Source organism: Cydia pomonella, chromosome 5 (genome assembly GCF_033807575.1).
Source record: "Cydia pomonella isolate Wapato2018A chromosome 5, ilCydPomo1, whole genome shotgun sequence".
NCBI lineage: Eukaryota > Metazoa > Arthropoda > Insecta > Lepidoptera > Tortricidae > Cydia > Cydia pomonella.
Window position 1 is genome coordinate 20,310,889 of NC_084707.1, and position 15,162 is coordinate 20,326,050.

The following is a 15,162-nucleotide window of genomic DNA, read 5'->3' on the forward strand; positions in this document are numbered from 1 at the left end:
CTAGTACTTACAAGTAAAATTTATGAATACGAATAATTTATTTGACAAAGGCAACATTTCATTTTCTCAGTTGTAATTATATTTATTAAATTAAGTACTGTCTAATAACGTGCTTTTCAGGAAAGTTGGCGTTTATTTTTTTTATTAATATTAATCCCAGTGATATTCGTTCGCTCCAAGAATAACACCCCTAAACCGGAACGTCAAAATATAATGACGTTATTCTTTCTGTGTAAAGAGGTGGATAGAAATTCATATTTATTTGTTGTTTAATATAATTTATAATGGCTGCTGAAATCAAGCCCGCACCCAGAACTCCTAACGACAGGTTTTCAACAACGAAGAAACCGGCCCTATTGAGTAAATTGGAAGGATGTACAGACGATGTCAACGCAGCGGTTGTTATTCCTGGCGAGGATGGAGTAATTAGCGTTTGCGACGATAAGTGAGAGTTTTGGCTTATTTTAATTAGCCCATATCCCTTTTAGATTACGCTGCCTGATTTTCAAGCGGGTACTTTTCTTCTACGTTGTTGTAATTTTATGTTACACATACCCTCAAAGTTGTAAACTATTCCATTTTATCTCTAAACCATCTGTTTGTAATCGGTATTAAATTGATCTTTGAGATAACAGGTGCCATATGTCTTGCCCCTGAACAAAGCCTATTCATCCATGAAACCTTGAGAATTTCAGATGTGATACATTTCTTATGATTATGTTAATTGATTCCTTGTATGGCTTGTTATTCATGTTATGGGTGGTGTCACTATATATTTTAGAAGTTGACTTAGATATATCTTTCTTACAATTGAAAGGAAGTTGAACGAAATATGCTGATGTTAACATAGCTGCTGTTGGCTGTAATATGATATGTTTATAATTGGTTTAGTGTAAACATAGCAGTTAGTATAATCAGCATTGTTTAGTTTTAACACTTCAATGATGGTATTGATGGTATTTGAAAAATTAATTTGGTTTACTCTTGTGTAAAGTGTACCTTTAAGGTTTGGCTTGGTGCAACTGGTATGTAAAGTGTATTCATCCTTACTTGTCCTATTATGTCAACAAACACTTCTCTAAGACATTATGACACTTTCCTCTGGAATTACACAATAATCATCACTTAAAATGTTAAACAAAAACATCACTTAAACAAATTAAATTAAAAACAAAGTATTGAAATCATCTAAATAACCACTGAAAAATATAATTTCTAATAAGATTTTCACCAATAATCGCAGTAAGGAGTGGATCATCTGACATTACAAAGTCTAGATTGCCTATGAATTGTATTATCAGAATGTTATGTTTGTTTACATAGTAAAACACGTAAGGAAAAATACACTTTATTAGTGTGTATGCACATTAAGTAAAAAATATAAGTAGTCAAACTGGACTTAGTCTCAAGCTACAGGGATTAGGGATTCTAGAAAACCACTGTGCAAGTACCTTATAAACCATCTCAATCAATTGGAGGGCTCTAATTATCAGTGCTAATTATTAGCTAGGCGTGGGCGAATAGGGCATTGCACTTAGGGAGCCCCCAAATTTAACCTTTTTATTACCTTGGGAATACACATTGAAAAGGGTCTCACAGGTGTGGTTTCCCTGCTAGATTAGTTCAGCTACACCACTGATAATTATAATAAAACCACTATATTTTTCACAAACCACCTGTTTACTTTCCTAAAAATTTTGCCTGAAGACATGGACCAATTTTTTTATTTCAGGACAGTCCGAGTATGGCTAAAAAGAGACTCAGGCCAGTACTGGCCAAGTATCTGCCAGTATATGCCCTCCGGCTGTACGTCCATGTTCTACACACCTGAGACCCGTCAGCTCTTCATTGGCCAGGAGAATGGCACCGTCTCGGAGTTCACACTAGCTACAGATTGTAATAGAATTAATCCTGTAAGTGTAGAATGGTTTTGGTATAAGTTTGGCCAACATTGTTCTAATATCTGACAGCACCTGCTCTTTATTGTTAATCCTGTAATTGTTAGCCCTTGGAGTGGTAGGCGGTCGGGTCCCGACTGATTGTGTCATTAAATTTCAAATTTGATTAATTGAACTAAATCAAAATTCCTATAACTCAAAAACGACATATGCCGCTTGAAGAGTTACTATATAGAGGATATGAATTCTTAAGACATAATTTAAAAAAAAAATTTTTTTTGTTCTTAATGAAATTTGATAAGACTATATTTGAGATAAATTACCATATCAGATATTCTTCTTTTTTTTCTTCCTGTTACCCCCTGCTGGGGTATAGGGCTCGAACCATTTTCTTCTGCTGACTCTGGTCATGGGCTGCTTGGGTAACCTCCTCCCACCCCATACCCAATACACCCAACTCTTGCTCCACGGATTGGCGCCAAGTATATTTAGGGCCATGTTTTCGTTATCAGACATTAAACGCAAAAAATGTTCTACTTATAGATGCGAGTGACTTTCGTTTCTTTGGCAGACTCGCGAGTATTTAGCGCACACGGCGCGAGTGACCGGAGTCCAGTTCTCGCTTGGCTGTGAGTGGGTGCTGTCGGTGAGCCGCGACAAGCTGTTCTCGTACCACTGCAGCGAGACTGGACGCAGGATCGGCGGGTACTCATTCGAGGCGTGGTGCACGGCCTTACAGTATCCTTTTCTAATGGAGATTTTAATTTGGAGGCTTAGTCTCGATGAGTATGCCATGCATAAGCTTAAAACTATTTCGCAAATGAATCCCTAAACGATTTTTCAAGAACTACATATATTATTTTTGAAAGACCTAACTATTGATTTACGTCATAGTACTCATAGTATCCCACTTTGTGGGTGATTTATATTTATGCTAAATTACAACTGTTTAGTAATAGTCACTGAATTAATTCGCAAGCAGGTGGACAAATAGCCAGATTGACATTACGAAACTGTAAGGGTTCTGTTTTTGCTATTTTGGATCCAAAAATAAATAAAATGGATCCAGAATTAAAAACATCAAATTTTCATAATATGTTACAAATTAGTGCTTTATGTAAAACCTATGTGTCTTATGACACGCTTCATAAATTCATGGCCTGATATTTAATTGAGCATACCGAAAAACCATTAAAGTTTTGTTCTGTTACAAATCTATAGAAATAAATTCCTGAACAGTATGCAGGTTCGACTCTCAATCGAAATACGCGTTCGTGGGCGATTACAGCGGGCAGATAACGATGTTGAAGTTAGACAACAATGGTGCCACACTCGTCACCACGCTTAAAGGACACACCGGGTAAGATAGAGTTACAAAGTCATATACAAACTCATTTAAGTAGTTTATAGGTTTGTTGTACATAGAACCGCCTAAAGTGTCAGTGATATTCTTGACATACGAACTCCGTAAAAGAACAATTCTGTTGTTTAATAGGGAAATCCTTATGAAACGTGATATTGACTTTTGGTATTGTCAACAGGTCTGTGCGCGTGTTGAACTGGGCGCCGCAGCCGCAACTCCTCTTCAGCGGTTCTTTCGACCAGACCATCATAGTATGGGACATCGGAGGGCAGAAGGGCACTGCCTATGAATTACAGGGGCACAGGTAAGTCACTATCACTATATAGACAACTAGGTCAGGGAGTGTTGAACTGGGCTTAAAAGCTACTCTTCAGCGGTTCCTTCGCCCAGATCATCATAGCGTGGGACATCGGCGGGTAGAAGGGCACTGCTTATAAATTATTACAGGGGCACAGGTAAGTCACTATACACAACTAGCCTAGTGCTTGTTAAACTGGGCCTAAAAGCTAATTTTCAGCGGTTCCTTCGACCAGACCGTTATCGTGTGGGACGTCGGCGGACAGAAGGGCACGGTCTATGAATTACACACAGGAAAGTTGTCACTAATTAATGATTCACTAAAAGGAATACCTATCGTACTGTGCGATAATTTATATTTACGCTAGTTGATAATTGTCTTAGGTTCGGTTGCACTTATTACAATCGACGGAATGATTAACTTAGTAAGATAGACTGAAACTTCCCATGAAGTAAAGCGTTAGCAAATTATACATAGTTATGATCACAGATTAAGACTAACCACAGAGAAGACTACAACCGTCCCTAAAGACTAATTCAGACTTTCAGACACGATATCACAATTTTATTAAGTTGGCACTCGCTCAGACTATAGAAATATAGAGTAGTGGATATTACAAGTAATACGCTTTTGGTCTATATAATAGGTACGGTATGGTACGATTTGCTAATATTGATTTTTTTTATTTAAAATGTATTGCAGAAAATACAAAAATAATGTACAAATGGCAGGCATTATTCCTCATAGCATCTTCTACCAGTCAATCATGGGGTTAAATTAATGCGTTTGAATCTTTTTTTTTCATACAGCAACAAAGTAACGGGCCTCTGGTACGTCGGAAGCTGCACGCGCCTAGTCTCCGGCGGCGAGGACGGCGCCCTCGGCGTGTGGGAGATGGGAGTGCGGCGCCGCGAGACCCCGGCGTGGCGGGAGGCGGACCTCTGCCAGCTGTGCCGGGCGCCTTTCATATGGAACGTGCGCGCCATGATGGAGAAGAAGCAGCTTGGTGAGTTGACAATAACCCCACAATATAATCCCATATCGCAATGCAGCGAGTACATGAGAGTAATAACCTGATAAGATTTATTAGAATGAAGTTTCTTATCGGACGGTACGGACTTGGCGGAAGGGGGATAGGCGAAAAAAAGTCACGAAAACCTGTCACGACCCTTTCTTAACCTCGTTCCAACGATTGAGGATGAAAATGAGAAAGAATGAGAATGAGGACGAGGAACATGGATTTGGATACGAACATGGACATGAAAATGATTTCCTCATATGTGATGTGAAGACACTCAAGCATTTTTTAATTACTCAATGAATAGTACCTAATACTAGACGTTTATAAGATTACTTCATATTGTAATTTAAGAGTTAGAAACGATGGTTTTGGCAGTATGATAGAGAAAAAACAGCTAGGTTAGACAGTTACATCACACATCACAATCATCATCATCTGTAACTTATATCGGCAGTGGTACGTACCTTCAGAAATTGTTTTTAAAGACATTCTACGAGTATGCAGTTTCTTCAAATACTAACTCCGAGTAATTAGGTACTCTCATTAGATCTATGAAAGGTAGAATGCCTCCATATAAATGCCGCTAAAATCGGAGGTGCGTTCATACGCCCAAAGGGAATTATAATTGGTTTAAAATAGTCATGCAAGGTGTTAAGAGTCCTTATTCCTACAGACGAGCGTATTTTGTAAAATGCTTCCTTTTTCATTCAAGATTACGACGTAACTATTAGTATTTATTCAAAAACTGATAACGTACTTAAATAATCGTTTCCTAAACTAGGGGCTCCAACAGTTCAAATTTTCATTTTCTCTTTTAAACCTCTTTTTTAATGAGGTTTTTTGGGAGTCTTTTCCAAATTTTGCAGTGAGATGTGGCGTTTCGGTTCTCAATTTTGCTATAAACAAGAATCATTTGGTACATCAATGACTACAATTTGATTCAACATATCTCGTACGAGGGGCTGGAATGATTAACAATCGAAGATTCATTTGAAAAAACTGATAAAATACCTTCCGAGTTTTCTTCATTTTTTTGGCGAAAACAGGGTTTTATTATATTTTATTTCCGCAAATTGTACGCATATTTTGCTTTAAAAATAATATTATAGCAAACTGTAACTTTATGTTAACCTATAAAAAAAAAATCGTAACTATGGGACCTACATTGCCGTAAATTTATATTTTTTTAAAACACGTATAAATCACGCAGCAGCGACGCCCCGCTCTCAGTCCGCGCGGAGCGCGCTTAGAGGACGGACCTGTGCTCGATTGTCAGGCATTCGTTGCGATCGTAATCAGCTACGAAGTTCCGAGAAGTGCTATATACTGCGATTAGAAAATCTTAATAAAAGTTCATTTTTTACAGTATGCCTAACAGACTCGCTTATTGATGGATTTTCAGTGTTACTTTTTTTTAATACTAAGTCGGTGGCAAACAAGCATACGGCCCGCATATGTACGCCTGCAACTCCAGAGGAGTTACATGCGCGTTGCCGACCCTAACCCCCTCCCTCCCCTCGTTGAGCTCTGGCAACCTTACTCACCGGCAGGAACACAACACTATGAGTAAGGTCTAGTGTTATTTGGCTGCGATTTTCTGAAAAACGCATTTTCACTTGAAATTACGTTAGGGTTTGCATTATTATTTTTGACCCGGATGAAGTCCAAGTTCTCATGATGGAGTCAGGAGTTGGTCGCCAGAACTCCTAATCTACTAATTATAATCCCATCGTGTTTGGGCTCAAAAGATTTGCCCTGACAAACACCATCGATCTAGATGAGGTCCAGGGTCTCATGATGGAGTCAGGAGTTGGTCACTAGAACTCCTAATCTACTCATTATAATTCCATCGTGTTTGGGCTCAACAGAGTTGCCCTGATGAGCACCTTCAATCTAGATGAGGTCCAGGGTCTCATGATGGAGTCAGGAGCTGGTCACCAGAACTCCTAATCTACTCATCATAACTCCATCGTGTTTGGGTTCAATAGAGTTGCCCTGACGAGCACCATCAATCTAGATGAAGTCCAGGGTCTCATGATGGAGTCAGGAGCTGGTCACCAGAGCTCCTAATCTACTCATCATAACTCCATCGTGTTTGGGCTCAATAGATTTGCCCTGATAAACACCATCGATCTAGATGAGGCCCAGGGTCTCATGATGGAGTCAGGAGTTGGTCACCAGAACTCCTAAACTACTCATCATAACCTCATCGTGTTCGGGCTCAATAGATTTGCCCTGACGAGCATCATCAATCTAGATAAAGTCCAGGGTCTCATGATGGAGTCAGGAGTTGGTCACTAGAACTCCTAATCTACTCATTATAATTCCAACGTGTTTGGGCTCAAAAGATTTGCCCTGATGAGCACCATCGATCTAGATGAGGTCCAGGGTCTCATGATGGAGTCAGGAGTTGGTCACCAGAACTCCTACTCTACTCATCATAACTCCATCGTGTTTGGGCTCAATAGAGTTGCCCTGACGAGCACCTTCAATCTAGATGAGGTCCAGGGTCTCATGATGGAGTCAGGAGCTGGTCACCAGAACTCCTAATCTACTCATCATAACTCCATCGTGTTTGGGTTCAATAGAGTTGCCCTGACGAGCACCATCAATCTAGATGAGGTCCAGGGTCTCATGATGGAGTCAGGAGCTGGTTACCAGAACTCCTAATCTAGTCATCATAACTCCATCGTGTTTGGGCTCAATAGATTTGCCCTGATGAACACCATCGATCTAGATGAGGCCCAGGGTCTCATGATGGAGTCAGGAGCTGGTCACCAGAACTCCTAATCTACTCATCATAACCTCATCGTGTTCGAGCTCAATAGATTTGCCCTGACGAGCATCATCAATCTAGATAAAGTCCAGGGTCTCATGATGGAGTCAGGAGTTGGTCACTAGAACTCCTAATCTACTCATTATAATTCCAACGTGTTTGGGCTCAAAAGATTTGCCCTGATGAGCACCATCGATCTAGATGAGGTCCAGGGTCTCATGATGGAGTCAGGAGTTGGTCACCAGAACTCCTAATCTACTCATCATAACTCCATCGTGTTTGGGCTCAATAGATTTGCCCTGATGAACACCATCGATCTAGATGAGGTCCAGGGTCTCATGATGGAGTCAGAAGTTGGTCACCAGAACTCCTAAACTACTCATCATAACCTCATCGTGTTTGGGCTCAATAGATTTGCCCTGACGAGCACCATCGATCTAGATTAAGTCGAGGGTCTCATGATGGACTCAGTAGTTGGTCACCAGAACTCCTAATCTATTCATCATAATGGTAATTTGATGGTGCTTGTCGGAGTAAATCTATTGAGCCCAAACACGATGGAGTTATGATAAATAGATTACGAGTTCTGGTGACCAACTCCTGACTCCATCATGAGACCCTGGACTTCATCTAGATCGATGGTACTCGTCAGGGCAAATCTTTTGAGCCCAAACACGATGGAATTATAATGAGTAGATTAGGAGTTCTAGTGACCAACTCCTGACTCCATCATGAGACCCTGAACATCATCTAGAATGATGGTGCTCGTGAGGGCAAATCTATTGAGCCCAAACACGATGGAGTTATGATGAGTAGATTAGGAATTATGGTGACCAACTCCTGACTCCATCATGAGACTCTGGACTTCATCTAGATCGATGGTACTCGTCAGGGCAAATCTTTTGAGCCCAAACACGATGGAATTATAATGAGTAGATTAGGAGTTCTAGTGACCAACTCCTGACTCCATCATGAGACCCTGAACATCATCTAGATTGATGGTGCTCGTGAGGGCAAATCTATTGAGCCCAAACACGATGGAGTTATGATGAGTAGATTAGGAATTATGGTGACCAACTCCTGACTCCATCATGAGACCCTGGACTTCATCTAGATCGATGGTACTCGTCAGGGCAAATCTTTTGAGCCCAAACACGATGGAATTATAATGAGTAGATTAGGAGTTCTGGTGAACAACTCCTGACTCCATCATGAGACCCTGGACTTCATTTAGATCGATGGTACTCGTCAGGGCAAATCTATTGAGCTCGAATACGATGGAATTATAATGAGTAGATTAGGAGTTCTAGTGACCTACTCCTGACTCCATCATGAGACCCTGGACTTCATCTAGATTGATGGTGCTCATCAGGGTAAATCTATTGAGCCCAAACTCGATGGAGTTATGATGAGTTGATTAGGAGTTCTGGGGAGTTCTGGTGACCAACTCCTGACTCCGTCATGAGACCCTGGACCTCATCTAGATCGATGGTGTTCGTCAGGGCAAATCTTTTGAGCCCAAGCACGATGGAATTATAATGAGTAGATTAGGAGTTCTGGTGACCAACTCCTGACTCCATCATAAGAACCTGGATGGACTTCATTCGGGTCAAAAATAATAATACAAACCCTAACGTGATTTCAAATAACACTGAAACTCTATAGCACTAATGTGCGCAAACGATTGGCATCTTGACTACGCAGCATGGGTGCGTAGCCACCATGCCAATCGATACGACAACGAAACCCTATCTGTCTCTCTCTCGTACTAATATGCACAAACGATTGGCATCTTGGCTGGGCAGCATGGGTGCGTAGCCAACATGCCAAACATTTACGATACGACAAGGAAACACTATCTGTCTCTCTATCGCACTAATATGCGCAATCGATTGGCTTCTTGGCTAGGTATCATGGGTGCGTAGCCAACATGCCAATCGTTTACGATACGACAACGAAACACTACTCTTTCTCTATCGCACTAATATACGCAAACGATTGGTATTTTGGCTAGGCACTAAGCAAGTGTGTGGCCAACATGCCAATCGTTTACGATACGACAACGAAACACTATCTGTCTCTCTATCGCACTAATATACTTTATTTATACCTGCAGTCATTTAGTAACTTCTTCATTTTCCATTGGTGTGAAAGAGACAGAATAAAGAGCAAGGGTTATAGTACACTCTGTAGTCTGTACACTTAGTAGTAGTGTACATAAAAAAAAAAAAAAACTACTGTGCATATACAATAAAATAAAGAGTGCCCATATGATATCAAATGACACTAAAATTAATGTTGCTTGAAATTATATTGAAAACTATCAAGATTATTGTAGTCTGCATTGAAACGCGCGTCGCGTTGCCGGCGCTCGCGTACCGAGCGCCAACGCCATCTATCGAGCGTTATTTCGTGAAATCGGAGAACGCTCCAAGGATTAAGGGCTCTTAAAGTCAGTCTTTCCCATTGACTATTTTTCGAATTCTGATATTCCATTATCGTATTCATTACCAGTGACCCGCTAGGCGGGCGCTCTCTTCATAGTCGCTTTTCGGTATATACGAGAATTCGCATGTAATCGGCTACGCTCGTGGCACTGGATGTGTTAAAGTTCTCTCGCTCACGCAGGGGTCTAAATATGCCAGCCAAGAAACGACTTTGATTTCTTAAATTTAGAATTGAATTTTGATTATCCTTTTACATCCGTGTGACTAAAGTTATCGCTATTGACTGTTCTGTAACTGCAGGGCTTCGCCAGCACCACTGCCGCTGGTGCGGCGCCGCAGTGTGCGCGACGTGCTCCCCGCACCGCCTGCCCCTGCCTGTCATGGGCTTCGAGTTCCCGCAGCGCGTGTGCACCGCCTGCTACGAGACATTACGACACGAACCGTGAGTACTTTTAGACATTAATGCTGCTGATTTAGGATAAATGCTCTCGCTGAAATTCTCCCCATTTGGAAATTTGTTTATAGCAGACCTAATGGAATCGAATTACACATATGAATAAATATATAATTGGTGGGTCCCTTGCAATTTTTACTTTCTTTTCTTTAGTATTGCTTCAGTGCTCGTATGATTTAATTTAGTGATAGTATTTCCAGAAATGTTTTAATTAAAATTCTGTATCTGTTGCAGCCGCGAGTCCCTCGCATCGTTCCACGACATGAAACACGCCGTGGCATCGCTGTTCGTGGACGAGGCGACGGGGCGCATGGTGACGGCGGGCAAGGTAAAAGAAAAATTGTCTATTAAACATACAAACTTGCTAAATCAATAGAATAGACTTAGTTCACTTCTAAATTGAGATTGGATAAATTAAAACACAAATGAATAGGCTCACCAATCAACTTTATGAAAACTCATACGTAATACCCATAAAGAGAACATGAAAAGGAAAAAAAGTGCAAAATCGTTTTTATCCTTATTTTATATTGTGGTGTTCGTGGGCCTTTTTGAGTGTCACATAGAATAGAATATAATTATTTTATTCGTAAACACAAACAAGACAAATTACGTAGTATAACAAAAACAAAAGTATAATGTAATGCCACGAAATCGACCAAGTATTAATCTATTGTAGCGGCCTTTAAAGTTCATTACTAATGCCCGTTGAATTTAGGAAATTCAATATTCTTTGGGCCGTAATGCTGTGTACCTCATAAGGTTGCAATACGTGCCGCCCTAAAAGTATGTATTTCTTTTTGACATTAGTGGTCCGCGGGAATAGAGAATTCAACTTCAACACTAATTCAGCAAATAGCACTTTTACACGTCAACATGGAATTTACATACAAGCAAAAACAAGTGTGCATTGCAGTCTCCTCTGACTCCTGGCAGAAACTGCACGCCGCGTCTTGTTTATTTCCAATTAGAAACGTGTTTGTTCAACAGTTCAACTTGCATTGTCCTGTCAGTATTCTTGTCACTGCGCATGTGTCTTTTGAGCCTTAGAAGCTCCTTGGCAGTTAACCCATTCAGCGCTAATTACGACACGTTGTAATTTTGCTACATACCGGGAAACCCATGTTATCGGCTACAACGCAGCGCTACGACCGTAGCTCAGCGGCGAATGCGTTGAAAACAATATAGGTAGGACAATTTTACACGGATCAACTTAGTGCCACAATTTTACTGTTGGACCCTTTGATTTAGAGCTTTCGAGTGTTCTTGTCCTCTAACGAAATTCCACCAATCGATTGCTCTTGTTTTTAGGCTACCGTATCCGTACCAAAAGGGTAAAACGCGACCTATTACTGAGGTTCCGCTTTCCGTCCGTCTGTCTGTCTGTCTGTCTGTCTGTCTGTCTGTCTGTCTGTCTGTCAGTCCGTCCGTCCGTCCGTCCGTCTGTCACCAGGCTGTATCTCACGAACCGTGATAGAGATAGACAGTTGAAATTTTCACGGATGATGTATTTCTGTTGCCGCTATAACAACAAATACTAAAAAGTACGGAACCCTCTGTGGGCGAGTCCTACTCGCACTTGTCCGGTTTTTTCTAGATTTATCCTTAATTCATATCTTTCCTCGCCTATGTGAACGGATGCACGAGACAATATGCAAAATGCTTTCTTTTATATTCCCGTTGTACGAATGTACCATTATGTATCATCTTACAGGACCGCGTCATCAAGGTGTGGGACGTGTCCGCGCTGCTCGCGCCCGCGCCGCGCGCCGGCCCCAGCGACCAGTAGCCGTGAGTCGCCACTCTCAACTCTAACCGTATACACCGAAAGTCGAAATTCGTTTATCTATTCTTTATGGAGATGAACTTTCCACTTCGATTTTCGCGGTAACGCTCTTATTTGGCAACCGATCCATATTTCTCTTTATCATATACAGTTGTAAATTTGGCTAAGGTTAGTACCATCGCCCACACTGTTAACTGTCCATCGGTGGACCTTGTTACAAAAGGCATAAGGTCTACCGATGGACAGTTGAGATTGTTGCAGTTTGTATGCAGTGATTTTCCAGATATGAAAGAAGTGATTGTAACGGGAAACTTAGTGTCCGATTGAAACCAGATTTTTTGTTGGAACCGAATGTTCGGTTTTGCTCTAATTTCAAATATGTTTTTTATGCGAGCGGTTCGGCAGTTTTTTTAGCCGAAGCCAAACCTTCCGAACGTGATTTTTATGCCTAATACCGGAACCGAATCTTCGGTCGGACACTAATGAAAACTTACCAATATGAGGATCGCCAGAGTCATACATTAAGGGTTAAATGTCACATCGCTGGCGCAATATTACAGGGTTCTATGTTATATTTTCAAGATAGTTGAAATTCGACTCAATACTGTTCAAATTTCAGTTCGATAAAAGTGAAACATAGAACTTTGTTATATTGGGCCAGCGACATGGTACTATGGCTTGTGTCTATGGATCGGTTGAATAGTCGCAACATGAAACGTCCTTCTCTAATTATTAATAATTATCGATTAATTGTGACATAATCAATGAAGGTTTTATACAGCATTACATAGATGGCGTCATTATCAATTACTAATCGCGAGTAATTGCGATACGGATACGGACTGAGCGATCAAACCATTCGTAGTAAATAATGGGTCGTTATAACTTGACATTAAGCGACTGATTCATTAACAAACAAATCCTGGTCCTGCATTGTAATCTGAACTTTAACACCTAGTTTTAAGATCATAATTGCATTGCACATGACTATGTAGTAGCTAGCGAAATTATGAACAGACCATATTTTTGTTCACCCACCTTATTGTACAGTCGAGTTCATAAATATGTATATATTTCTTCACCTTAATCCATTGTAATAAGGCGAAAAAATTTACTCATATTTATGAACTCGACAGTAAGTTTCATAAAAAATATCAAACTCGCTAAACTGGATATTAAAAATATGTACAGTCGCCATCACATATATCGGAGCGGCCGAGGTGGTCACAAATATCTGAACACGCCTCTATTGTCAAGGCGCTGGAGTGCCTGCTCAGATGTTTTGGTGCACCTCGTTTCCGATATATCTATTGGCGGCTGTACTGAGAGTTGCTGAAACGTTGTTACACCTGTGTGAGCGAGATAGTCTCTCATTCGTCCCGCTCTTGCCGAGAGAAGCAAAAACAACAAGGCCCTATTTTACTTTGCTGAAGGTTACCATTTTGCAAGTCTTAAACTTAAACTTTGTAAGATAGGGCCCTGTATATCGAGCAGCTAGTGAAAATAGTGGTGGCGGTATGGCTTATTCTGACAAAAGCTTAAATCTCTTATGCATCTGACAATAGATTCGTGGTTAGATATATGTATGAATATATGTAAATCTTTCATACTTTCCACCACATTTTCATCCAGTGCTTAAGATAATTGGGGCCCGTTTCATGAAAGCATGTTACTTTTTAAGTAAGAACGCTAGGCGCGAAGAAATGGTGGGTCAATGTACGAAATTCTTCTTGCATAGCGTACTTACTTTAGCCAGAGCGAATTTGAAATAGAGGTAGATTATTTTGTAGCCACAGTAAATTTACAGCCATCTTTCGACACATGATTAAAACTTTTAGAACGCCATTTGACTTTGATCCTTATTATTTCACTGATATGTGTTAATTTAGTTAAAAATCAAAAAGTGGCGCCATTAAAGGCCAAAAATATGGCGGCATCGTGTCGAGCGATGGCGTCACGACCTTTAGCCGATGCCCGGTAAGATAGCGCCACTTTTTGATATTTAACAAATTTGACATATATCATTGAAATAATAAGGATCAAAGTCAAATGGCGTTCTAAAAGTTTTAATCATGTGTCGAAAGATGGCAGCAAATTTACTGTGGCTACAAAATTTCCTTTGACAATCCGCCTCTATTTGAAATTCTCTTTGCTTTAACACATACTTTCATGAAATTAGTGTAATTTATATCAATGTATATTAAGTGTTCATAGGCAGGTGGTTACTTCGATTGTAAAAATCGATTATAGCGTAGTTTATGAATATAGATAGAGCGTATTTATCGGGTTTGACTAGCGAATCAACCCAAGGCTAGTTCAGTTTTTCGTTCTCTTTTCAACCAGTTAAGTGCGAAAGGGATAGAACGATAAACGCTATACTAGCGCCGTTCGAAGGGATATTAAATATTTACCTTCTAGAAATAATGAATTAAATATTTATGGAATTGTTTATTGGAATGATTGTTTTAAAATATATCTTATTAATGGTCCAACGAACGTTTCAATGAGTTTTTGTCCAGCCTACTACTAAGACTGATCCTTTCCCCTTCAGAGATAATTTGATTACTAACTGCTTTTCTAAAGTTTTTTTTTTTATCTAAATTGTAACTTAAGTTTATTTATATAAGGTTCACTTTCAATTGAAGTATGGAAATCAGCTTCTTTGGATACATTCGTTTGTAAAAATATAAAACTGTTTATTTTAAACTCCGTTAACTTCGGGATGGCTAAGTACATTTAAGGAAACTGAATGGCAATTAATATTGTTGATGAAACACGGACATTATATTTAATTCCACCAAACAATTGAAAACTATTACATATCAATGAAATTTCGAATATCGATCGTCCGAGATAGTAGCTTTGCTTTGAGATTTACTAAAATTGTCTTGAGATATTTTGTGAGTGGGTCATAAAAACACCAATGTTATCATTTGCACTTTTATTCCTACAATATCTAGTCAATCTCTCACGACACAAGATTTTTTTTGTCTTGATAATTAACGCCCAAATTTTAAGTAAACAAACATTAAATATCCTGTGCGGACCACACGGCGTGTGAATTGCTAAAGTCAAGGATAATGTTTAGCACGAGTTTAAATTGTTACGTCTTCTCAATA

At 39.9% G+C, this 15,162-nt stretch overlaps 1 protein-coding gene across 1 annotated transcript; it reads left to right on the forward strand.

Annotated features, from left to right (window-relative positions):
* Positions 1 to 124: 124 nt before the first annotated feature.
* LOC133518049 (WD repeat and FYVE domain-containing protein 2) lies at positions 125 to 14,883 on the forward strand. Its single transcript, XM_061851611.1, has 9 exons — positions 125 to 445; positions 1,733 to 1,913; positions 2,470 to 2,636; positions 3,145 to 3,258; positions 3,440 to 3,565; positions 4,369 to 4,565; positions 10,104 to 10,245; positions 10,492 to 10,585; positions 11,972 to 14,883. Exons 1-9 carry the CDS (start codon positions 285 to 287, stop codon positions 12,044 to 12,046), a joined length of 1,257 nt encoding a protein of 418 aa, XP_061707595.1. The 5' UTR covers positions 125 to 284; the 3' UTR covers positions 12,047 to 14,883.
* Positions 14,884 to 15,162: the final 279 nt, after the last annotated feature.